Source organism: Delphinus delphis, chromosome 16 (assembly GCF_949987515.2).
Source record: "Delphinus delphis chromosome 16, mDelDel1.2, whole genome shotgun sequence".
In the NCBI taxonomy this organism is placed as follows: Eukaryota; Metazoa; Chordata; class Mammalia; order Artiodactyla; family Delphinidae; genus Delphinus; species Delphinus delphis.
The window spans coordinates 30,266,366-30,290,576 of NC_082698.1; the positions used below are offsets into that span (position 1 = coordinate 30,266,366).

At 50.1% G+C, this 24,211-nt stretch overlaps 2 protein-coding genes across 2 annotated transcripts; one reads left to right on the forward strand and one right to left on the reverse strand.

Annotated features, from left to right (window-relative positions):
* Positions 1–9,274: 9,274 nt before the first annotated feature.
* Positions 9,275–11,844, forward strand: FRAT2 (FRAT regulator of WNT signaling pathway 2). Its single transcript, XM_060034369.1, has one exon. The coding sequence runs from the start codon at positions 9,499–9,501 to the stop codon at positions 10,186–10,188; it is 690 nt and encodes a 229-aa protein (XP_059890352.1). The 5' UTR covers positions 9,275–9,498; the 3' UTR covers positions 10,189–11,844.
* A 7,682-nt stretch (positions 11,845–19,526) lies between these two features.
* FRAT1 (FRAT regulator of WNT signaling pathway 1) lies at positions 19,527–22,083 on the reverse strand. The gene has a single exon (XM_060033618.1). The coding sequence runs from the start codon at positions 21,907–21,909 to the stop codon at positions 21,079–21,081; it is 831 nt and encodes a 276-aa protein (XP_059889601.1). The 5' UTR covers positions 21,910–22,083; the 3' UTR covers positions 19,527–21,078.
* Between the last annotated feature and the right edge of the window lie 2,128 nt (positions 22,084–24,211).

A 24,211-nucleotide genomic window follows, 5' to 3' on the forward strand; every position in this document is an offset into this window, starting at 1 on the left:
CCATCAGCAATGTATAAGGGCTCCAGTTTCTCCACATCTTTGCCAACACTTGTTATTGTCTGTCTTTTTTTTTTCCTTTTTCCAGGCAACTGGCGCTTCTTCTTTCATTGTGATAAATTATACATAGCACAAAATTTACCATTTTAGCCATTTTAAGTGTACAGATCAGTAGCATTAAGTACATTCACATTGTTGTGCAACCATCACCACAATCCATCTCCAGAACGTTTTCATCATCCCAAACTGAAATTCCATACCCATTAAACAACTCCCATTCCTCCGCTCCCCCAGCCGCTTTCTGTCTTACTTTTTGTCCCTATGAATTTGACTACTTTAGGTACTTCATATAAGTGGAATCATGCAATATTTATTCTTTTGTGACTGGTTTATTTCACTTAGCATACTGTCCTTAAGGTTCATCCATGTTCTCATATGTGTCAGATTTCCCTTCCTTTTTTTTTTTTTTTTTTTTACTTTATTTTTTACTTTTGGCTGCATTGGGTCTTCCTTGCCGTGCACGGGTTTTTTTCTCTAGTTGCCGCAAGAGGGGACTACTCTTCATTGCGGTGCGCGGGCTTCTCATTGCGGTGGCTTCTCTTGTTGCGGAGCACAGGCTCTAGGCACGCGGGCTTAGCAGTTGTGGCTCTCGAGCTTTAGAGCACAGCCTCAGTAGTTGTGGCGCACGGGCTTAGTTGCTCCGCGGCATGTGGGATCTTCCCGGACCAGGGCTCGAACCCGTGTCCCCTGCACTGGCAGGCGGATTCTTAACCACTGCGCCACCAGGGAAGCCCTTCCCTTCCTTTTTATGGAGGAATGATAATCCATTGTATGACTATATCACACTTGTTTATCCATTCATAAATCTGGATGGACATTTGGGTTGTTTCTATCTTTGGCTATTGAGAATAATGCTGCTATGAATGTGGTGCTTTCAGTTCTTTCAATTTGGGTTATATACCCAGAAGTGGGATTGCTGGATCATATAGTATTTCTGTTGAACTTTTTGAGGCTTAGAGCCACTTCTAAAGGACAGGGGCCACTAATTAAGGACCCTTGGCCCCCAAAGTTCCTACCTTACATTTGGTTGGGCTGTTTACCTTTTAGAGGATTTTCCCTTTGTGTGTAGAAACCACTAAGCAACCATGCTTTGAAATGATTTTATTTACAATGTACTCTCATTTTTCAGAAAAGAGAATAGCAAAGTCCCCTTTGAGGATCCAGGTTTGGAAGAAAGCACAAAACACAGCAGCAGCAGCTCAGGGGGGTTACTCATTGATGTATTCAGCTGCCTTTGCTCTTGCTCCGCAGCCAGCCTTCTTTTCCTGGCTGAAGGCTGCACGGGATGGGGCAGGCTCGGAGCTCTCATTAAACACTGGCTGAGGACTTGCCTGGTGGCGCAGTGGTTGAGAATCCGCCTGCCGATGCAGGGGACACGGGTTCGTGCCCTGGTCTGGGAAGATCCCACATGCCACGGAGCGGCTGGGCCCGTGAGCCGTGGCCGCTGAGCCTGCGCTCTGCAGCCGGAGAGGCCGCAACGGTGAGAGGCCCGCATACCGCAAAAAAAAAAAAAAAAAAAACACTGGTTGAGCCAGAAAAGTGGGTTCTGGTTAAAATTTTTTTTTAAAGTAGGGACTTCCCTGGCAGTCCAGTGGTTAAGACTCTGCACTTCCCATGCAGGGGCGTGGGTTTGATCCCTGGTCAGGGAACTAAGATCCCACATGCTGCGCGGTGTGGCCAAAAAATATAAATAAATAAATAAATAATTGCTCCAAAAGCAAAGGAAAAAAGAGTTTTAAAAAAGTAAAAGTAGGTGCCTTTCACTTTGGGTACACCCAATCAACACCCTTCCTCCTCCTACAAGCATGGGAAGTGTTTTGGTAGAGCTGATAATACTTTTGTAGGGATATCATGGTGGTAAGAAGAGGGAGGATGAGAAATTAAAAAATTATATGTGATAGTAATAGTAATACAAATAGTAATAACTACCATTACTATAACAACTACCATTGCAGAACGTCCCTTGAGGAGCCACGTTGCCCTCAGTGTTGAGGACCACTGAGTTACGGCGACCAGCTATCCTGGTTGGCCTGAGATTAGGGTAATTTCCCAGGACAGCAGGCTTTCAGGGCTAAAACCAGGAGGGTCCCAGGCAAATTGGGATGGTGGGTCACCCAAAGGCCAGTCCCCCACTTGCTAGCTGTGTAACCTTGGGCTGGTTACTTTACTTCTCTGTGCCTCAGTTTCCCTAGAGAGAATATCCTCTCTATATTATAGATCTCTATATTATACTATAGAGATGATCCTATCTAACTCACACATTTGTTTTGAGGATAAGATAAAATGTATGTGTAAGGCATTAAGCTCAGTACATGGCACAATGATAACTACAGATAAATGCTACGAATTATTACCTAAATTCTTATCTAATTTAACCTTGAAGGTTTGTTTGTTCTTTGGGGGAGACAGCAATTTTATTTTACTTAAATGTATAGTCCGTCTGTATCCACAGATTTATATAATAAAAGCCAAATATATGGCAAGACTGCTAGAAAAGAAAATATTAAAACCATATAGTAGTAGAGAGAAAAGAATGAACCCCAAATCAAGGCTAACAGGTTTCTAAAAGTGTGCATTCACAGGGCCTGGATTAAGAGGGAGGGGCCGTGGTTTACTTGGGGCTGTCAAGCTGAGCACCAGGTGCAGCTGGCTCCTCCTTCTCTGCTTAGAACAGCTCCTAAATTAGATGGTTTTATTATGTCCATTTTACAGAATTGGAAACAGAGTAAAAAGCACAAAGTCTCCCAATGCCCTTGTCAGTTTTTTCGGCACTAGCTGCTGGCCATCCTAATTTTGCAGGAGTAGTACGATGAAGGGTTAGAGATTATGGGCCTGGATATCACAGCCGAGCTGCTCACGCAGCATCCTAGAGCCAGGGCAGCCTTCAGGAGTTGAGTCCAAACTGCTTGCTTTGCAAATGGGACCATGAGGCCCAGAGCTGGGACTGCTGTCCCCAGCATCCAGGTACTGGAGGAACCAAGACTACTACCCAAGTCACCCAACTCCCAACGTGGTGCCCCCTCTAAAGTTGGTCAGGACCAGAAGGCTGTGGGCCCTGGACAGCTCACTAGACATAGGGGCACAGGCCTGTGACGGGTAAGAATGAATTTAGACAATGTTCTCAAGTCTGTATTTCCAAATGGGCTTATGTTTTCCCAAATGAAGTCATGTGCTTTTTCTGAGGAGGAGACCAGCACTGTCTCCAAGGAGGTCTGGTGTTTTCCTGCACGAGTCTGAAGCAGGAAAGAGAAGGCCTCAGTGCACTTGTGTGTCAGGGTCTGTAGATGCTGGACTCACCTGTGCCTTCCCTCCCCCAAGAAACCAGAAGCAAAGTTACTCCAGGAGGAAAATCCAGAATGGCCTACTTGAAGCGAATGGGGGGGAGGTTACAGCCTCCCAAGCTGAGCTCCAGGCTGTGGTGACCCTGCCAGGACTTCCCGCACCCTATGAGGCCTGGTCTGTCACACAACCAGCAGCCCATTTGTCATCTTTCCTACTTTCCCATATGATGTGACTTATAGAGAACTTATAGAGCATATGTCTTTCATGTTCAAAGGCAATTTTTAAAATATTTATTTATTTATTTATTTTTGGCTGTGTTGGGTCTTCATTGCTGTGCATGCGTTTTCTCTAGTTGCGGTGAGCGGGGGCTACTCTTCGTTGTGGTGCACGGGCTTCTCATCGTGCTGGCTTCTCTTGTTGCGGAGCACGGGCTCTAGGCACGCGGGCTTCAGTAGTTGTCGCACATGGGGTCAGCACTTGTGGCCCATGGGCTTAGTTACTCTGCGACATGTGGGATCTTCCCAGACCAGGGATCAAACCCATGTCCCCTGAATTGGCAGGCGGATTCCTAACCACTGCGCCACCAGGGAAGTCGCCCCGAAGGCAAATTTTTGATAATCAACTTTATTGCAGTTATATTTCACATATAATTAATTTACCCATTTTAAGTGTCCATTGAGGTTTTTTCTTTTTTTTTTTTTTTTTTTTTTCAGTACGTGGGCCTCTCACTGTTGTGGCCTCTCCCATTGCGGAGCACAGGCTCCGGACGCGCAGGCTTAGCGGCCGTGGCTCACGGGCCCAGCCGCTCCGCAGCATGTGGGATCTTCCCGGACTGGGGCACGAACCCGTGTCTCCTGCATTGGCAAGCGGACTCCCAACCACTGCGCCACCAGGGAAGCCCCTCCATTGAGTTTTTTTTAAGGTTTTTTAAAACATTTATTTATTTAATTTATTTTTTTGGCTGCGTCGGGTCTTAGTTGCGGCATGTAGGATATTTCATCGTGGCACAGGCTTCTCTCTAGTTGCGGCACGAGGGCTCCAGGGCATGTGGGCTCTCTAATTGAGGTGCGCGGACTCAGTAGTTGTGGCGTGCAGGCTTAGTTGCCCCACGGCGTGTGGGATCTTGGTTCCCTGACCAGGGATCAAACCCGCGTCCCCTGCATTGCAAGACAGATTCTTTACCACTGGACCACCAGGGAAGTCCGAAGGGTCCATTGAGTTTTGACAAATGTATACACCCATGCATCTGCCACCATAATTAATATATGGTGTGTGTGTTTACAGTTTGTTTTGTTGTTTGGGTGTACAGTTCTGAGTTTTAACACCAGTGTAGATGTGTGTAACCATTACCACAGTCAGGACACTGAGCAATTCCATCGCCCCCCCATTGCCCCCCAAAACTCCCGTGCTCGTCTTTGTAGTCACAGCCTCCCCTCCACCAACTGAACCTTTGGCGACCACTGATCTGTGATCTGAACCTACAGTTTTGTCCAAGGCAAATTCTAATCATGATTACCTAGGTCGTAATTTTATTAAAAGTAACCCCTTTCCCTTTAGGCACTGTACTGTATCCACTTTCCCAACCAACACCCTTAGCACAAAGGAGAGAAGCAGGTAACCAGGAGAAAACTTTGGGATGGGAAGGACGACTGAAGATCTTTATCAGGCCCACCGTGGTCCCCTGGCTGCCTCTGGACTAGCCTTTGCTTCCTTAGCAAGGGAAGACAAAGACCCAGTTCACCTTGGCCAGAAAATCATGCAACAGGAGTGAGGGAATCAGCTGATCTGACATCTTCAATGTGACTTCAAAGTCGAAAAAGAGCGGCGACCTGCATTGGAAGCATGGTGAAGTTGCGATGACTTCAAATCCCCAAATAGATTGCTGTTACAATTATAGAAAAAGAAAGAACTAGATCAAATACCAGATACAGAATAGAATTTTTCTTACTGAGGTGAAATTCACATGCATAAAATTAGCCATTTTAAAGTGTACAATTCAGTGACATTTAGTACACCCACAGCACTGTGCAACCACCACCGCTATCAAGCTCCAAAACATTTTCAGCACTCCAAAAGGAAACCTCGTACCCTTTAGCAGTCATTCCCCCGCCACCACCATTCTCGCTCCCCAGAACTAAGCAACCACCAATCTACTTTCTGCCTCTGTGGGTTTACTTATTCTGGATATTTTCACATGCATGACCTTGTGTTTCTGGCTTCTCTCACTTAGCATGTTTTTGAGCATCATGTTGTAGCACATCGGCACTTCATTTCTTTTTATGGCTGAGTAATATTCCATTGCATGGCTCTACCCCAACTTGTTTATTCATCTGTTCATGGACCACAGCATAGAATTCCCCTTTCTTTAGGCTTACACATCACTAAGACTATTTCTGCTTCTCAGAGCTTCACTCCAACATCACCCCTGCCAAGGTCATGTGATAAGTCTTCCCATACATTTTTTTTTTTTGCGGTACGCGGGCCTCTCACTGTCGTGGCCTCTCCCGTTGCAGAGCACAGGCTCCGGACGCGCAGGCTCAGCGGCCATGGCTCACGGGCCCAGCCGCTTCGCGGCATGTGGGATCTTCCCGGACTGAGGCACGAACCCGCGTCCCCTGCATCGGCAGGCGGACTCTCAACCACTGCGCCACCAGGGAAGCCCCCCATACATATTCTTATGTAATATAACAATTTTGTAAAGAAAGGATCACCCTCCATTTTACAGATTCAGGATCTGAGGCACAGAAGGATGACATGGATGGATGCAGGTGGAGTTCCAAGCCTAGAGTCTGTCTCTTCATCCCCGCTGGTGTGTCTGAGTACAGGTTACTGAAAACAAAGTCCAGGTGGAAAGCAAACTCCTTGCGAAGAATTTCAATGCAGTCCAAAAAAATTCAGAAAATCCTTGAATTCTGTGTCCTTCCACGGGTGATGCTGAATACCCTCCATGTCTCTTTCCAGGCAGGTGCCCAGCGTGCCAGGCACGCAGCTCTCATCGCTTCCCTTTCTGATACCCTCTCATTACTTTTAATTGCATCTGAGCCTCTCTAGCATCTTGTATTTTGATTCCTAATCCAGGGCATTTCTCTGCCTCCCACTGGTCCAGCACAGCACTTTCCTCTCTCGGAGCTCTCCAGAGAAGTGCCCCCAGAAAATGGAACTGGTCTTTTGTAATGAATTCATCTTTATAATGAATAGTGTAATAACCAAGTCCAGGCATATTTACATAGCAATCTCCACACAAAAGCAACATTACAAAGGGAAGATTTTTAAAAGAATGCCATCTCAGCTCCATTTCCCTTAGTACTAAGAACACTATGGGAATTACCCTGACAAGAAAAGAAAAACGACTTCCAGGGATGCTGGGTTAGAGACAATAGCTACACCAGCTCCATTAATGTTTAAAGTCAATGGAGCATAAAACTGCTTTTCTCTACTTACGGGCAGGCATCATCTTACAGAGAGGAGAAAAAAAAATTCCCATTTATTTAACTCTGCTGAAATCCATAAGCCCTCCCCTAATTTTCATTCCCCTTGAAATTCTCCAGTAAGTACCATCAGAATGAAAATGAAAATCACTCTCTCTGGGGGAAATGGCTTTCAGTCCTCATCAGTAAAGCGTGTGAAGAGCCCTCCACATAGATGCAGGAGGAAGGCTGCTTGTTGGGAAAGGATCTGTCAGCAAAACCTGCAGAACTAGTTGTAGGGGGTCACACCTTGGGATTTGGGAGCCTTTGGGCTGACTTCAAGAAGGCCTTAATCAATCCCAGGTCAGGGTGGTCCCGGGGCAGAATTCAGGGACAAGGCAGTTTCAAGGGAGTAATGCCTTGGGGGTACGTTTTACTTAGTGGGCTGTAAGGGGGAAACTTTATCATGAATATATTAGCTGATTCCCTCAGGGAATCGCTGGAATTAAGCCAGGCCTCTGTGAGTAAACCATTGGACCTAATCCCACGTTACATTTGTGTAATGCCTGACAAAGCCTGCTCCCATTATCTTATTTGATCCTGAAAGCAATCCTCAGAGGGAGGCAGGGCTGGGATTATTTTTTCCATTTTACATGTGTTTTCGCTTGTAAACTGATTTGCCAGGAGCCACACACCCAGACACGGCAGGAATGAGACGTGAATCTCTTTAGGTCTTGGTACAACCTGTTCAAGGTTTTTCTCGACTTCGCACACAGACTGATCATAATATTCCCAGCCCCACCCAGTCCTTACAACCTTTGGCTTAACCAGCAGCTGGGAGCTGCTCAGGGCAGAGCTTGTGTTTACAGTGCCCAAACACCTCTGTCCTGAAGAACTACAGCCCTGCCTGACAAGCTCTGTGGTGGGAAAAAAATCGTATCATCTCCCTGCACCAGTGACCAAAATGAATCCAGATAGATTTGAAAAAAATCAAGGCACTAGAAAAATCTCAGGAAAATAGAACGTAATATTTAATAACTTTCTGGAGGCAAGAAGACTAAATTTAGCATTGTGTTAGAAGTTTCAAAGGAAGGTACTTTATGTAGATTTGACTATATTAAAGTTTAAGTTTTAGTGAAAAAAAAAAAACTCCACAGGGCCAACAAAAACCGAAGAAATATTCACAGCAAACTATGAAAGAAAAGAGTGAACTTCTGGCATGTAGAGGAGTCATGCAAATACAAAAGAAAAAAATCAATAGGAAAAACTTATTAGAGAACTATTCACAAAAAAAGGAAGTACAGTTGGTTAAACATTTAGAAAACTACTCTACCTAACTAAAAGCAAAGAAATAAATACTGAAATGAGATCCATTTCACCTACAAAATCAGAAAAATAACTATAATACTCAAGTATTAATACCAGTGAAGGCGCAACGAATAATGTATGCTTACACATGAATGATGAGAGAGTAAATTTACCCAACTGTTGGAAAGCAATTTGGTACATTTATCAGAAACCTTAAAATATCCATATCCTTTGACCTGAATTCCCATTCCTGGGAATATGTTCTTAGGAAAGAATCAACACGGAAAACGTTTTACACACAAAAATGTTAGTCACGCACTTATTTACAACGGTAAAATGAGGTAAACCGCAAACGTTAAAGGAATTATTTAGTAAGTTATGGTACAGCCACTTAATGGAAACTTGCGTAATCATTACATGTTCTCAAGGCGCATGCAATAACACGAACACCGTTTACGGGATAATGCTAGTGGAAAAGTGTATAACGTTGTATACGAGTGGCTGTTTGTATAACACTTTTATAGAAAAAGGCTGGAAAAGAAAACCTTTTAATATGTGAACCATGTTTGACTCCTATGATTAGAGAGGTTTTTTTCATCGCCCTATATTTCTATTTAAATCTTTTTTTACTGGCCGCGCGGCTTTTTTTTTTTTTTTTTCTTTAATGAACAAAGTCTAGCCAGGCGGTGGCGCGTCTTTCTCTCGCGCTGTGTCGTAGCGCTTGAGGACTAGGCGGAGGGAGCAGGCACCGAGACTCCACCTCAGGGCGATTCCGCCCTCCATTACGAAGTCCCCTCCCCGCCCCCAATTTCCCCAGCCCCACCCCTCCCAAGCCAGCTGGTCGCAGGGCCCGCCCCTCCCCCACCACTCCCGGGCCCCGCTGACTGCGGGTGCGCGGGAGGGGGAGCGGGGCCGCCCAAGTCTTGCTGACACGTGGGGAGGGAGGAAGCGTCGGAGGATGAGTGGTTGGGTGTGTGGGTGGGTGTGTCCGTTAGTGGGAGAATCCAATCGTGGCCACCTCAGAGTCTCCATAGTCCTGTGCTGCTAATCCGGTCGGGGAAGTACGAAGCTCTCCCCATGCCCCAGATCCCCTCCTAAGCAAACACCCAGCGCAGACACAAGAAGGCTCCGGCCGCGGCCCTGCGCTGCCCGTGACGGCCCGCGCTGCGCCACTTCCTCGTTTGTCCCCCCTGCCCCGGCGCGGTGGTAGGGCCCGGAGGCAACGTCACCCATTGTTTACAAATCAACCAGAGCCGGTAGGATTCCGGCTCCCGCGGCTGCTGGCGCGCGGCGAGAGTGCCTGGCGGGCTCCGGCTTCCGCGTCCGCCCCGGCTCCGGCTTCGGCCTCAGCACCGCGCCCGGCTCCGCCGCGGCCCACCGAGCCCCGGGGGCAGCCGAGCCGCCGGCGACTCCCGCAGAGCTCCGGGTGCCCGCGCGGGGGGCCATGCCGTGCCGGAGGGAGGAGGAAGAGGAAGCCGGCGAGGAAGAGGAGGAGGAGGAGGACAGCTTCCTCCTACTGGAACAGTCGGTGACTCTGGGCGGCTCGGGCGAGGTGGACCGGCTGGTGGCCCAGATCGGCGAGACGCTGCAGCTGGACGCGGCGCAGGACCGCCCTGCCTCCCCGTGCGCGCCCCCGGGGCCGCCACTGCAGCCCCCGCGACCCCCGGCGGTGGTGCGGGCGGACAAGGCCCGAGCCCCGGCTCTGCCGTTGCTTCTGCCGCCCGCCTCGGCCGACACTGGGGGTCCGGCGCCCCCGGGGGCCCTGCGCTGCGCCCTCGGGGACCGTGGCCGGGTGCGGGGCCGGGCTGCGCCCTACTTTGTGGCCGAGCTCGCCGCAAGCCCCAGCGCGCTGCCCGGGCCGTGCCGGCGAGGATGGCTGCGGGGCGCTGTCGCCTCCCGCCGCCTGCAACAGCGACGATGGCCCCCAGCCGGGGCGCGCGCCAACGACGACGACCCGCACAGGCTCCTGCAGCAGCTGGTGCTCTCGGGGAACCTCATCAAGGAGGCCGTGCGGAGGCTCCAGCGAGCCGTCGCCGCGGTGGCAGCCACGGGCCCCGCGGTACCCCCCGGACCCGGGGGCAGCCGCAGCCGACCGGACCCTGTCGCCCTTCAGCCCTCCGGCGCCTTGCACTGACCCTGGGCCCCTGGAGGAGGAAGAAGCCGCTGCGGGGACCCAACGGCGTCCTGTGCCTTCCCCAACCTTGAGCTGAAGCCGCCGTTGCCGTCCTGGGAGCGACCGCCTAGGCTGCAAGGAGGCTAGTGGGGAGAGACCTCAAGCCGAGAAGTTACCCGCCCCGGCGAGGCTGTCGGCGAAAACTTGAGCGTGGAGAAATGCACGGGCCAGGGCGCGTACGTGTCGCGTGAGAATTTCCCCGGCCACCTCGGGGACAGGAACCTGGGATAAAACTGGGAGAACTATGGCAGCTATTTGCATCAACTTGTACCTGACTTAACTCTTGGGGGTGTCGTGTGCTTGGATTGTTTAAAGATACGGCTCCAAGGGGCGAGAATCGCGAGGGCTTTGTAAGAATACTTGAAAACTGATGACACGAATACATTTTATTTTCCGGTGGAGGAACTTAGTGAAAATGGTGCTACAATTGCTGTGCAAAGAAATTCCGGAGGGAAGAAGAATGTAAAAGCTTGGTGGTGGGTGGGTTGGCATCGCCCGCCCCCTTTCTCCCATCACATCGGTGACTGGTCGAGGTGGGAGATGTGAGCTCCAGTTGTCGGGGGTAGGGAGGTGGAGAATTTTGAAGGTGGGTCGAGGTGGATGTGGACTTTTAAATGACTTGACCTTGCCACCTGTGTTTCAAGGTCACGGTGTGCTTGGACGGAAGGTTGTGGGCTTCCTGGGAGAGCTAACTGACCGCTGTGTCTTTTTTCTCTTGCTCCGAGAAGAGCCCTGTCTGTGCTTCGCCACCTCCTAGCGTCTCCAGAGGACACACAGGTGGAGAGGGCTGTGCGAGGAGAGAGATTTTTTTTCCTCTGTTCTCTCCTTCTGTCCAGAGCTCCTCCTCCTCCCGTGAGGCCACTCCTGGCCGTGCCATGAGATTTCTCAGAAACAGGCATAAACAATGTCTTATGTCTCTTTCCTGCCCTCCCGGCTGGCCTTTCTTATTCCACCCTTTCTGATGTCTTCACTGCATGGATGAGACCCCGGCTGTTTTTCTGCTCTGTTCTGGTCCTCTGTGGAGCCATAGGTCTGAGCTTTCGTGGGTCTTCACCCCTCAGTTTCCTTCTGCCACCAGCTCTTTGTGAGTGACCGAAACCGTTTTTTAAATGGGACTCTCCAAGAGGAGAAACCGCAGGCTTTACCCGTATGAAACTTGACGGTGCTTTAAGTAAGGTGCCACCCCCAAACTGTAAAGGAGCTAAACTAATTTTTTTAAAAGATTCAATGGCTTGTTCATCCTCCAGATGTAGCTATTGACGTACACTTCGCACCGGAGTGTCTGAAATTGTGGTGGTCCTGATTTATAGGATTTCTTAATTAAAGTGTCTGCTGAATAAATTTGGTTTTTGTTTTGGAGCATGCTTTGGCTTTTTGGTGGAAGGTGGGGGAAAAAGCACAGAGGGGACACCTTTCATAATGAAGTCGTGATGGAGAGGGGACTTTGGGGTCGAGGTGTGAGATGGAGACCAGTGGAGCTGCAGTCGATGAGTGCTTCTGGGTTGATGTTCCACAAGATCAGAAAATTCAGTCCAGGTTTTTAAAAACATGCTAGGTGGGCTTTCACGCCCTTTTTGGAATAAGAACATAGTCCAGAAACTTTCTAGGCTGGAGGGCAGAGGCCAAGCGATTTGCTGTATCTGGAGGAGGGTGGAGGGAGGTGAATTTTCTGATTTATTTGTGTTTGAAGAATGGTGAGGGTTTAGACAGAGCCTGCCTATTTTCTCCTTTGAGACTGACCCAGTCTTGAGCTGTGGCCTAGGGAAAGACAATAGGGTTTTACAGCAGTGTATTTGGTAGTTGTAAAATGGGGTGTTTTGAGCAGATGGGGGTTCAGTTAATTAAGTGGCCCTCCTGGTTCTGCCCTCAGTCTTATCTTCCCCAGGCTTGGGGCCCTTTCCCACAAGGAAGCCTTTCTTGGTACAGCCCAGCTCTGCTAACCAGCCCCAGGGGCACCTGTCCTGCCCAGCACCTTCTCACACGGGCTGCAGCGGAAGGCTGCTCAGTGACTCAGTTTGACTCAGCCCCGCTGCTCAGCAGCTGTGTCATAGTAGGCAAGTCACAGCTCTGTGCGTTTTCCTCCTCTCATGTATAAAACAATTAATACTTCATAGGTTGGTTGGGAGGGTAAAACGAGGACCTGAGGTGTCTGGGACACTTAAGGGCTTATAAAATGACAGCTGCTGATTCTTGCTGCCACCACTGGCCCTTCTTCCTTCAGTGACCCCCATCTGTCTCTTCAGCGTGCCCCACGTGCCCTAACACTTCAGCCACCCTTTCCTTTCCACTGTGAGCACAAGTCACTGCCACCTCTTTTGCTTCTGTATCATATAAGTCCCTTTTCCTGAACTTCCAGAAGGCCACCTCCACACACCTTCCAGATGGTCTGTCTCTGCTGTCATCATTCCGGGGGTTGGCACTTGACACACGTGCCAGGTACTGTTCTGGGTGTTTTGAATCATTATCTCATTATGTCATGGCTTTATTCGTCATGAGGTAGGCACTATTTTCTCCATTTTATAAATGAGAACACCGAGGCCCAGGAGATTAAGTGATTTGCCTGAAGCCACCACCTTTTAAGTTAAGGAGCTGGGATTTGAACCCAGGCAGTGTGGCTCTAGTTTCTCCTGCTTTCCTCAACCAGAGCTTCCAGTCATGCTGTACCACCTCCATGAGACTTTCTTGACACCATTTTCTCCCATGTTGGATTTATTAAAGTTCTTAAGAGCATCCCACAAAAACCTTGACCCAATAAATGCCTCAACACAATAGCATCACCATTTTCAAACTTTTCTTGCAGGCCAGCCACATATGTGCAAGGCACTGGGGATCCGGGATGAGGCAGGGTTTCAGACATCCTGGAAGAACCCATAAGCAGGTTTGGGGCCAAGACCTTCACATAAGGTAATAGGAATTGCATAAGAGAGGCACAGATAACAAATGGTAGATGGCTGCTTTTTTTAGAACCTCAAGTCTGTAAGATGAGGGCATAGGGCCAAGATGGTGAGGTCTCACCCAATGCAGCTGTCTTCTGGGTCCTGCAACATGGCCAAGACAGCACTCAGGAATGAAATTAGAGTGGTGACTGTAGACTGACAGGACCTGAAGATCTTCAGGAGCTGAGAAGCGAGGTGGAGAGAAGGAGAAAGGGGACTGAGCCCTGTTTGGGCAGGAACCCTGGTAGGCACCTTTTTGTTTTTGTTTTTTTTTTGCCGTATGCGGCCTCTCACTGTTGTGACCTCTCCCCTTGCGGAGCACAGCCTCCAGACGCGCAGGCTCAGCGTCCATGGCTCACGGACCCAGCCGCTCCGCGGCATGTGGGATCTTCCCGGACCAGGGCATGAACCCGTGTCCCCTGCATCGACAGGCGGACTCTCAACCGCTGTGCCACCAGGGAAGCCCTGGTAGGCACCTTTTACAAGATGGCCCTTCACTCTTTACAATGGGGAGGGGTAGGAATTGTGGGTGGTCGAACAGGATCTGAACTCATGACTCTTAAGCTGAACCTCTTACCTTCTGTCTGAGCCTACCCACACATTTCCTCATGAACCTCAGCCCCAGCTACCAATCAGCCGTTTGCAAAGGCTGTAGAGAGCAGAGTCCTGGGCCTGGGGAAGTGTCTGTGCAAAGGAGGCATTGGCCGTTCCCAAGGTGTTGCGGCTTGGGATAGCCCATTCCTAGTACTTGGCCCAGGGATGATTGTGGCTGGGATATCCCTAGTCCCTTGGAGTGGATGGGCACAGAACTGAGGACATGGGCATGGGCAGAGTTGAGACAACTCCATCTTCTGAAGGATCCAAGGTCTAGGTTTCCCTGGTAACATTCTGCAAGTCTGGAGTCCAGAAGGACAAGAGTAATAGGGAAGTTGCAAGGAGCTGGTTGTGTGAGTGTGTGTGGTCGGGGAGGGGCTTGATTAGGAGTTTCATGTGGGAAGTTACAGGGACCGCAGCCTGGTGCCTCTTAAGTGATTAGGAGTTGGAAGAGAGATTAGGGCTGAAGATAAAGACTTGGCAGTTAGGGTTAAGAGGGGTGGACGGAGCCTGGGAGATGCTGTCAGTTGGGAAGGAAAAACACTAGCCAATGTACGTAGCACTTACCATGTGCCAGGCTCTGTGCTAAGCACTTTACAAAGACCAATAGTAGAACCCAGAGAAGCCAAGGGAGGCTGAAGGGTGAACTGTAAGGGATGGTTGGGTATGTGTGTCTACATGCACAGGTGCACACGCACAAACGCAGAGCTATAGCTATGTGATCACTACGTATGCCCTCCGTGGTCAGGTCCAGGGTATATGGAATCAGAGCTTGCTCCGTGACCTTCACTGTTTTTCTTTAATCCTGAAGTTATTCAGCTTCTCTTTATCAGCACCGTTAAGCAGTGTGTTTCGAACATCTGCCCTGTGAGTTCTTGCTCTGCTTAACCCAGCTGAAAAGAAGAACTATTTATGGTGCATTTGGAGAAAGGTGATTATGACTCCGGTGTCTGGGGAGGATTTTCAGGAAAACCTAGGAAACCGAATCTAATTTAGACAGTAAAAAAAGAAACGGGCAAAAGGCAGGGCAAAGGTAACAAGATGATAACCAGCTTGTGATTCTTTTTTAACCCACCCAAATCAATAAGTCAAACAAACTCCCTGAACAGCCTATCAATTGTGGGTGGTGAATTTTACCTCCTGTGAGTCAGTTAATTGATAAAGCGGAGCAGTTAATAAACCCCTTGATATCAGATTTAGATTTCATTCTATTGTAGCATAAGGTACAGAGAAGAAGGATTCCTTCACACAAAAACATACCCAGCCATCTCAGGCGTGAAGGGTTATACAAGGTTGTTTCAACAGCCAGCTGGTCCCTGGCCTCCCTGTGGTAGGACAGTTTGTGACTTAGAGTGCTGTCACAGGGGACAACCACCTCTAAGGTCTCCCTGAGTCCTGCCCTTCAAACCTACCCAGACTGAGCGCCCCATCCCTTCGTGCCCCCTCTAGGAGCCTTATCCTTTATAGCATCTTCCCTTCAATTCCACCCTTTGCCACTGTCCTCCAACCACAGTGGGACGAGCGCAGGTCTCTCCTGCTTGAGCAAAGCTTCCTTTGGTTCTGTTTTCCCTTTTTAGTTGCTGTCCCTCCTTTCCCATCCTCTCCTCTAGGCACCACAATTCATCGTCTGTGCCCCAAGCACTCTCTTAGCCTCCACAAGTCTGTTGAAGTTGCCCGTTTGTTTGCTCTGCAAATATTTACTAAATGCCAATACCCAGGTGTTGTTACTAAATGCACCTATGTTTCAGACAGTGGCCTAAGCATTTTTACTAGCATTAGCTCAATGAATCATCACAACCTGATGAGGCAGGAACTTTATTATTATCAGACTTGGCGGACAAGGAATGGGAGGTGAGAGAGGGTTAGTAACCTGCCCAAGGTCACAGGAAGGAGCTTTAAAGGAAAGAGCTGAGATTGCGACCTAGGCAGTCTGGCTCCAGAGCCTGCATTTTAACAGCTATCTGGTGCTGTATTGAGGACTATGGGTTTTCTTTTCGAAATGTCTCCTTTCTTGTCTTTTTCTGTCTTTTTGCGCCGAGACCCTTATCACCTGGTGCCTAAACTCTTTGAGAAAAGAAGACATTCACATATGAGCCCCTGAGATAACCCTATAATGACAGTAAATAAAATGAAGAGTGAGAACAAAATGAACTTGAAGATCACCTCCTGTGAAGAAGTTGCACAATTTTCTCAGTACAAATTATAGATGGGAGTGGACAGGGCAGGCATGAAGACCTACAGCTGAGCACTGAATTTGATTTAGAAGGATTTCTGATAGGAATGGGGGAGTTAAGAGCTGTGGCTTCAGAATGCCCTCCCCACAAACCCTCCCCCCCCCTTTTTTTTTTCCTCTGTACGCGGGCCTCTCACTGTTGTGGCCTCTCCCATTGTGGAACACAGGCTCCGGACGCGCAGGCTCAGCGGCCATGGCTCACGGGTCCAGCCGCTCCGCGGCACGTGGGATCTTCCTGGACCGGGGCATGAGCCCATGTCCCCTGCATCGGCAGGCGGACTCTCAACCACTGCGCCACCAGGGAAGCCCAAACCTCCCCTTTGTGATATTCCTGCTGCCCCTACTCTACGAGTCCCAGTCCTGAGCTGTTTTCAAGGTTTGGCTTGAAGGGGACCTCCACCCTTTTCTGATTAAACCTCTTCTAGACTGATTATTCCCTTCCTCTACTCTTCCCTTCGCACTTTATACAACAGGGGTGCATGTTTAAGAAACGTCTTAACTTCAGAGCAAACAGGTTTATGCCTTTTAAGAAACATACTGAAGAAGTCAATAAAAGGCAGGATTTTCCACAAAAGACTTAAAGTAGTGGCCTTAACGCAGTAGCTTCCAGGAATGATGTTTTGTTTTATAAGAGTGTTTATTGGCTATTTTGCTTCTCATACATGAGCTAATTTCACCTTCACCGGATTCTTCCAGGTAGGTGCTGTACTTATCCCCATTTAGCAGGTGAGTTAATTGAGATTATTGAGGTGAAGGATCCTGTCCCAAATCACACAGCTAACAATGCAGGGCTGCCTGCAGAGCCCACGCTCTTATCTATTACACCTCCTGAGACACATTGTTATGGGCAGGTCATTTGTTTTCCCTTCAGTTATGGATGGAAAACCAGGAGGAAGCGCTGCGTGGGAGAGTTTTGCTGCTTTGTCTGCACCAGCCTTCCTGGTGTTCAAATGGAGTGCACCTCAGAGTGGAAACCTCCCTGTGCTTCCATCTCTAAATGAGGGGGTAGCACTAGACCACTGAAGGCTGAGCTCTCTCGGGGCTGACATTCTGTGATTACTGAGCATCAGTGGAAGAGGGGGGAGCTAATTGAGTGAGTTGGTAATTTGGTTGCCAGGGTAACTCTTTCCTGATTGGAAGGTAGGGATCACAGGGTTTGACACAGACTTTGCTGGATAGGAAAGTGGTGTCTGATGTGCACTCCATATTTCTGCTTCTGAGCTGGAAAAGGAAAGAGCAAAAAAGGGTAAAATAGAATTCAAATATTGTAGCATTTATGCCTAATTTAGAATGAAATCTTGGGGTGGCAGACTCTGGAGTTCTTTGTGAGGTGTGGCATTCTTTTCTCCAAATCACTTATTTGTCAATTTCTGTCTTTTAGTTTATTTAGTGTTTTTTTCATTGACTTTATAGCTTTGGTCTTTTATCTTACCCAGGCCATTTTCTGTGGCCAGCTGTCTTCATAGGATGCTGAACATAAGAAAATGGTTACCGCATACCTGGCTTTCCCTAGCTCAGCCTAGGGATCTGGGGCATGGTTTTCCAGGGTTCCAATGGCAGGATCATGATGTTGGACAACTGCAGGGGTATCGTTTACATCGTAGTATATGTGTGGACTTCTGCAGTGAACAATATTGGACTATGTATGATGGTAGCAGGCTATTGGAAAGAGGCCTGAGCTGGATGACCCGAGCCCTGGGTTCTAGGTTCTGTTAGGCCTTTGACTTCGTAAATGACTTTGTAGGTCACTCTGCACTGCCCCCTTCCTGGAATATTTTTCCACCTATAAAATGGTCTAATAACTTTCTTTTTAATATTTATTTATTTGGCTGCACTGGGTCTTAGTTGCAGGACGCAGGATCTTTAGTTGTGGCATGTGGACTCAGTTGCGGCACGTGGGATCTAGTTTCTGGGGGCGCAGAGTCTTAGCCACTGGACCACCAAGGAAAAATGGTCTAATAACTTTTAAAAATCATTAATGTAAACCCTGACTTATTCCAAAAGATGTCTTGGGGGTGTCTAGTAAGATCTTGCAGGATTTTTAAAGATGGACGGTTTACACCCTGTGATGGTTACAGGGTTATAGTGCAGTTAAAGCATCTCATAGTAGGCATGAGTTTTCTCCAGTCTTCCTTTTTGAAGGAGGGGGTTGTATTACGTGAACCCTATGGTTGAGTCTAGCCTTAACCAATCATTACAAGAAGCCAGCACGTTTGGGGCAGTGGCATTGAATCATGGCCATCTTGGCCCTGGATTGCTCCTAACTCTTTGACCTCCAGGAAATCCCACCTCATCTAAGAAGTGAGGACTTCAGGGCTCCTCCAGTGCCAGGGGAAGTCGGCACCTGACCACTTTCCTTTCGCTCAGAGCTCAGAGGTGGTAGCCCACTGCATTGTTAGAGGCCCCCCTTCCTCAGTTTGTGTTAGAGCCTCCATAGTCACCATCCCTTTGCTGGGTGGCACTGGACTGAGTCTTCCACAATCCTTCCTGGGCAGGTTGTGGGAAATGGCTGGCTTGGTGTGTTCTGGAGGTACTTCTCAGAGACCATCAGGGTCTGTGTGTGTATTTGAAGAGAGAGAATGGGGAGGTATAAACAACAGGCATTGAGTCCAAAGGGGAGTTAGAAAATCAGGTCTCTAAATCATACAGCACTCAATCCAGAAAGCACCTGTGGGATCACAGCATGCCCTTGTTTTATGAGAAACCGAGGACCCAGTCGATTGGCTACCAAGGGACAGTCCTGGGAAGGAAGGGGTAGGACTGGACTATTCATCTCCAGGATGTGCCAGTCACAAGGAGCCTTTTTCTCATCATATCATGTCTCATCTGTTGTACAGATGAGGAAACCGAAGCTCACAGAGGTTGAGCAACTTGCCCAAGGTCCCCATTTAATAAGGGGACCTGAACCCTGGATATCCTGTTGCCAGCATGGCTCCTTCCTGGAGGAAACAGACCAAAGTAACTGAGAACAGGAGGGACAGAGATGGGCTGTTCCATCACTGCTTAGGGAGAGAATGGGAGTGAACGTGCCAAGGGCAAAGAGAGGAGTCCTTTCATACCCTCCCAGTTGGCTTTCCCACTGCAGGTTTGCATCCTGAGCAGTCCCTAACCAAGGGCTGCCCCAGCCTAAAGGGCCACCTTGTGGAACAAGTCCACTTAATGGCCATAGAAAGAAAAAAGTGATAAGCCTCCCAGTCTGAAGTGACTGATCTGATGTCCTTTGTTAATACAGTCAGAAGGAGCTTCTCCAGCACTGACTAGTAATTCAGAAGGCTCTAAGGCTTTAGTGCATGGGATTGGTCCAAAACCTGACCTCGCTTTCATTTAATTTCATGCCAGCACCAATACACACCCAGCCACGCAGGCCCTGTCTAACTAGTGAGCTGCTCAGACACAAAGGCGCTCTAATTACCATCCACAAGCCAGGCTGACAAGGATTTCAAGTGTTTTCATGTTTATGGAGATCAGAGAAACGTGTTCTGTGCATCTCTCCCACCGACGACAAGTATAAAATAAAACCAAACAAAAAACCCAACGCATTTATTAAAAACAGATATTTCAGTTAAGTTAACATCCTATAATCAGGATAGCCACAATTCCAGACACTCCGCTGCGAAGTGTAGGTATGTCAATAGCCACATCTGGATGATGAACATGCCATTGAATCTTATAAAACTAAAACACCAACAATACCGTCTTAGATCCTTCAGACTGAGTGAATGTTATGTTACAAGCACTTCACCAGGTTCACAATGGCAAAGCCTGCAGCTTCTCCATTTGGAGGGTCACATTTTCTACTCGGTTTCCTTCACTTACAAAGGCGAGCTGGCATGGCTGGGGGAGGGGCAAAGGGAGGAAATCAACTCCATCTATCCCGGGAATTGCAGCTGTTATTGCAAAAGGCCCCGGAGAGCCCATTATAAGCTGCTGTGCTAGGCTGTGTGTCCCTGGAGTGCCCCATCACGTGGTGTCTCCTCAGTCCCCAGCTCGGGGCCCCCAGGAGCGCCAGCGCCACCCGCTAGAGTAGGACAGCAGAGCCGAGGGGAAGAGAAGGGACCCGAGGCCACTTCTCAGGGCAGTTTCCGTGAAAGCCCGGGACGCGGCCGCCCGCGGGAGGCACTGGCGCCCAGCACGTCGCCGCCTCCTCACACCCGCGGTGGCAGCGGTGCGCGTGTCCTCAGGAGACTCCAGCACTTGCAAAACCCCTTGCTCTACTCCGAGTACAGGCGGAACCTGGCGACTCTCCCCTGCTGGAGCCCCGCAATCTCGTGTGCCCCCAGGAAACAGTGATCTTGAACCCGAGAAGGGGCGGACAGGCTGTGAAAATACACTTTCGAGGGGACCGAGGGTTCAACTCCGCGCCTTGCCCTCCCCTTTCCCCAGCACCTGTCGGCCCCACCTCCCATCAGCATCACAGGCGCACCGCCTTCCCCCGCCACTCAGAGAACTTCAGGCAGTTGCAAAGCGGGGGCAGAGAAAAGGTTACGTCTATTCAATTCCCCAAAACGTCCTTTCCCGGTGCCGCGTGTTTTGTATCAAGAACCAGCACCCCAAAATACACGAGATGGGTTTTTTTAAGTGTCGTAAAATTTCAAGTCTGGCAGTTTGAGGTACTCCCTGAAAGGATCTACACAGGTTCCTCTCCCCCAAAGTGGATCAGGAACCAGCCCTGGAAAGGTAAAGCAAGTAACTGGGATCATCCTCGTCCTCTGGGCGTTCGGCGATCCTAAGAAGCGTGGGCTGTGACCACATGGTCATCAGGCTGGAGGACCCGGAGAGACTGCGTGGAACTGCACGCTGCGCCACCAGGACTGGTCACGCCGATGAGGAGTCCTGCTGACTGTGAGCTTGGGGTGCGCTCTTGTAATCTGCCTTAAATAGGACCAACGAAGTCTTGTTTTTCAACCACATCGGGGCCCTCGACCTCAGTTCCCACGAAAACATTCGCGATTTTTCGATTCCTCGTCTTCATTAGTTATTTTCACGCTTCCAAAAGCGCGAGTTCACCAGTCTGAGTAGAGACGCAGCCCTCAGGGGGAACCCCTTGCCCTCCAGGCAGAGGCTGGCGCTGTGGCCACTGTCGGGGTGTTAGCTGCCGGGGACTAGAACGCCGTCGCCAGTTCTGAGCTGCGCCCTCCTCCCAGACGAGCCAGGGTCGCTGCAGGCCGGGCGAGGGCTGCGGGGCAAAGGGGGCTCATGCACTGGGGCCGACAGAGGGCCCACGAGCTGGCGTCGGGGAAGTTTTGCGTGTAACTGCAGCCGTCGCGAATGAAGCCTCCGCACGGCCTCCTTGATGAGGTTCCCCGAGATCACGAGCTGCTGCAGAAGCCGGTGCGGGTCGTCGTCGCCAGTGCGGGCTTGAGGCTGTAGCCCGCGTCGCTGCTGCAGGCGGCGGGAGGCGGCGGCGTCCCGCAGCCATCCTCGCCGGCAAGGACCCGACAGCGGCTGCGGGGCGCCTCGCTTGTCAGCTCCCGAAGGCCCATCAAGGCTGGGCTGAGGGGGCAATGGGGACAGCGCGCTGGGGCCTGCGGCGAGCTCGGCCACAAAGTAGGGCGCAGCCCGGCCCCGCACCCGGCCGCGGTCCCCGAGGGCGCAGCGCAGGGCCCCCGGGGGCGCCGGACCCCCAGTCTCGGCCGAGGCGGGCGGCAGAAGCAACGGCAGAGCCGGGGCTCGGGCCTTGTCCGCCCGCACCACCGCCGGGGGTCGCGGGGGCTGCAGTGGCGGCCCCGGGGGCGCGCACGGGGAGGCAGGGCGGTCCTGCGCCGCGTCCAGCTGCAGCGTCTCGCCGATCTGGGCCACCAGCCGGTCCACCTCGCCCGAGCCGCCCAGAGTCACCGACTGTTCCAGTAGGAGGAAGCTGTCCTCCTCCTCCTCCTCTTCCTCGCCGGCTTCCTCTTCCTCCTCCCTCCGGCACGGCATGGCCCCCCGCGCGGGCACCCGGAGCTCTGCGGGAGTCGCCGGCGGCTCGGCTGCCCCCGGGGCTCGGTGGGCCGCGGCGGAGCCGGGCGCGGTGCTGAGGCCGAAGCCGGAGCCGGGGCGGACGCGGAAGCCGGAGCCCGCCAGGCACTCTCGCCGCGCGCCAGCAGCCGCGGGAGCCGGAATCCTACCGGCTCTGGTTGATTTGTAAACAATGGGTGACGTTGCAGCCGGCCCCTACCACCGCGCCGGGGAGGGGTTGCGCCGTACCGTTGAGGGGCGGGGCGCCCTCTGGGCAGGGGTCCCGGGTGAAGCCTTGATACCTCTGAGTTCTACAGCCCTGAATGCTGTCTGCGGGGGGCACTGGGGAGCCGATCCTCGCTCTCTCGGCCGGGCGTGATCGGTATTTCCAGAAGATGGACACCGGCGTGGCCTCTGTTGGTTTCTTCCACACACAAGCAAGGACACTTACACCCACACACCCACACACTTCTCTCCCTTAGGCGCGTCAACTCATCTGTTTTTGGCATTTGCACCTTTGAGGTCCGGGATGCTGGCAATTTGGGAAGTGATGGCAGAGCGAGTGAAGCGAGTGACGGAGAGGAGAAGGCGTCAAGCTAGGGATCTGTCTGGAGATTAGGCAAACGAAGCTGAAAGAGATGAAAAGGAAGACGGAGACCTTGTGGTGCGATGGGGGTGGAGGATTGGGAATTGGCAAAGAAAGGCCACTGATTAACGTTTTCTTGATCAGGAGTGTGGGTATGTGGGGACCTGGACTGGGGCTGTCATTACTGGAGAGGAGGTTGCTCGTCTTGGGAGGGGCGGCGAGCTAGAAAGTTCTTTTAAGAAGAATGCCTCAGCCCAGTAGGGGAGTATCCTTTCTGAGGGGGTAGCAAGAGAAGAAAATGGTCAGCTATTTGGATGGAAATGGAGATACGGCCTCCGTAACCCTTCATGATATCATGGTTAGCTTAATGATTAACCAAGACTTCATTTTTTAACAGAAAGAGGTAGAAAACGATCCTTTACCGTCACGTTGCCTGGAGGTTTAAAATCTTTATTCAAGATCCCAAACCCTCAGGCCTAACTTCCAAACATTACACTTGTAGGTAGTTTTTTGGTGGACCAACCTTTACAGGGAAGGGATAGTATCAGGGTGATGGAAATATTCTAAAACTGGATTATGGTAATGGTTGGACCATTAAGTTTTAAAAATCATTAAAATGAGTGAATTTTATGACATGCAAATTATATGTCAATAAAGCTGTTTTAACAATTAGCTGCAAAGCATGCACACACAAACACAGAAACCAGGCAGTAGAGAGCTACTTTAAAATGTGGAGCAGGGGAGTAGCATGATTTAGAAAGAGAGAGACTGGAGCTTGGGGATCCAGATAAGTAGAAACAAGGGTCTTGGTGGGCAGTTCCAAGATGATAATTACAGGAGCAAACTTTTCGAGAAGAATGGGATGGAGGAAAGAGGTGGGAAGTTGTTAAAAAAAGAGTTGGGCTTATTTTTGTCAGGTGTGGAGGGAAGAATGTGAGAATAAAAGAGGAAGAGGCAGTTTGAAGAAAGCAAATGGATTTTTTAAAATTAATTTATTTTTGGCTGCACTGTGTCTTTAGTTGCGGCAGGCGGGATCTAGTTCCCTGACCAAGGATCGCACCCCGGGCCCCCTGCATTGGGAGTGTGGAGTCTTAACCACTGGGCCACCAGGGAAGTCCCCAGCAAATGAATTTTTAAATCTTGGGAATCGAGACTTCCACAGGGTGTCATAAAAATCATCACCTCCTTTTAGTGGATTCCTTAAGATTTTCTATATATGAGATCACATCATCTGCAGACAGAGATGAAGTTTTGCTTCTCCCTTTCTAATCTGGATGCCTTTTATTTTTCCTGCCTAATTGCCCTGGCTGAAACCCCTAGAACAACGATGAAGAGAATTGGTGAGGGCAGACATCCTTGTCTTATTCCTGATCTTAGGGGAAAGCATTCAGTCTTTCACCATTAAGTTTGATGTTGGCTCTGTTTTTTTTTTTAAATTAATTAATTAATTAAATTTTGGCTGCATTGGGTCTCCTTGCTGGCTTTTTTTTTCTAGTTGCCACGAGCAGGGTGCTACTCTTCGGGGTGGTGCAGGGGCTTCTCACTGTGGTGGCTTCTCCTGTTGCAGAGCACAGTCTCTAGGTGCGCAGGCTTCAGTAGTTGTGGCACGCAGCCTCAGTAGTTGTGGCTCATGGGCTCTAGAGTGCAGGCTCAGTAGTTGTGGCACATGGGCTTAGTTGCTCTGCGGCATGTGGGATC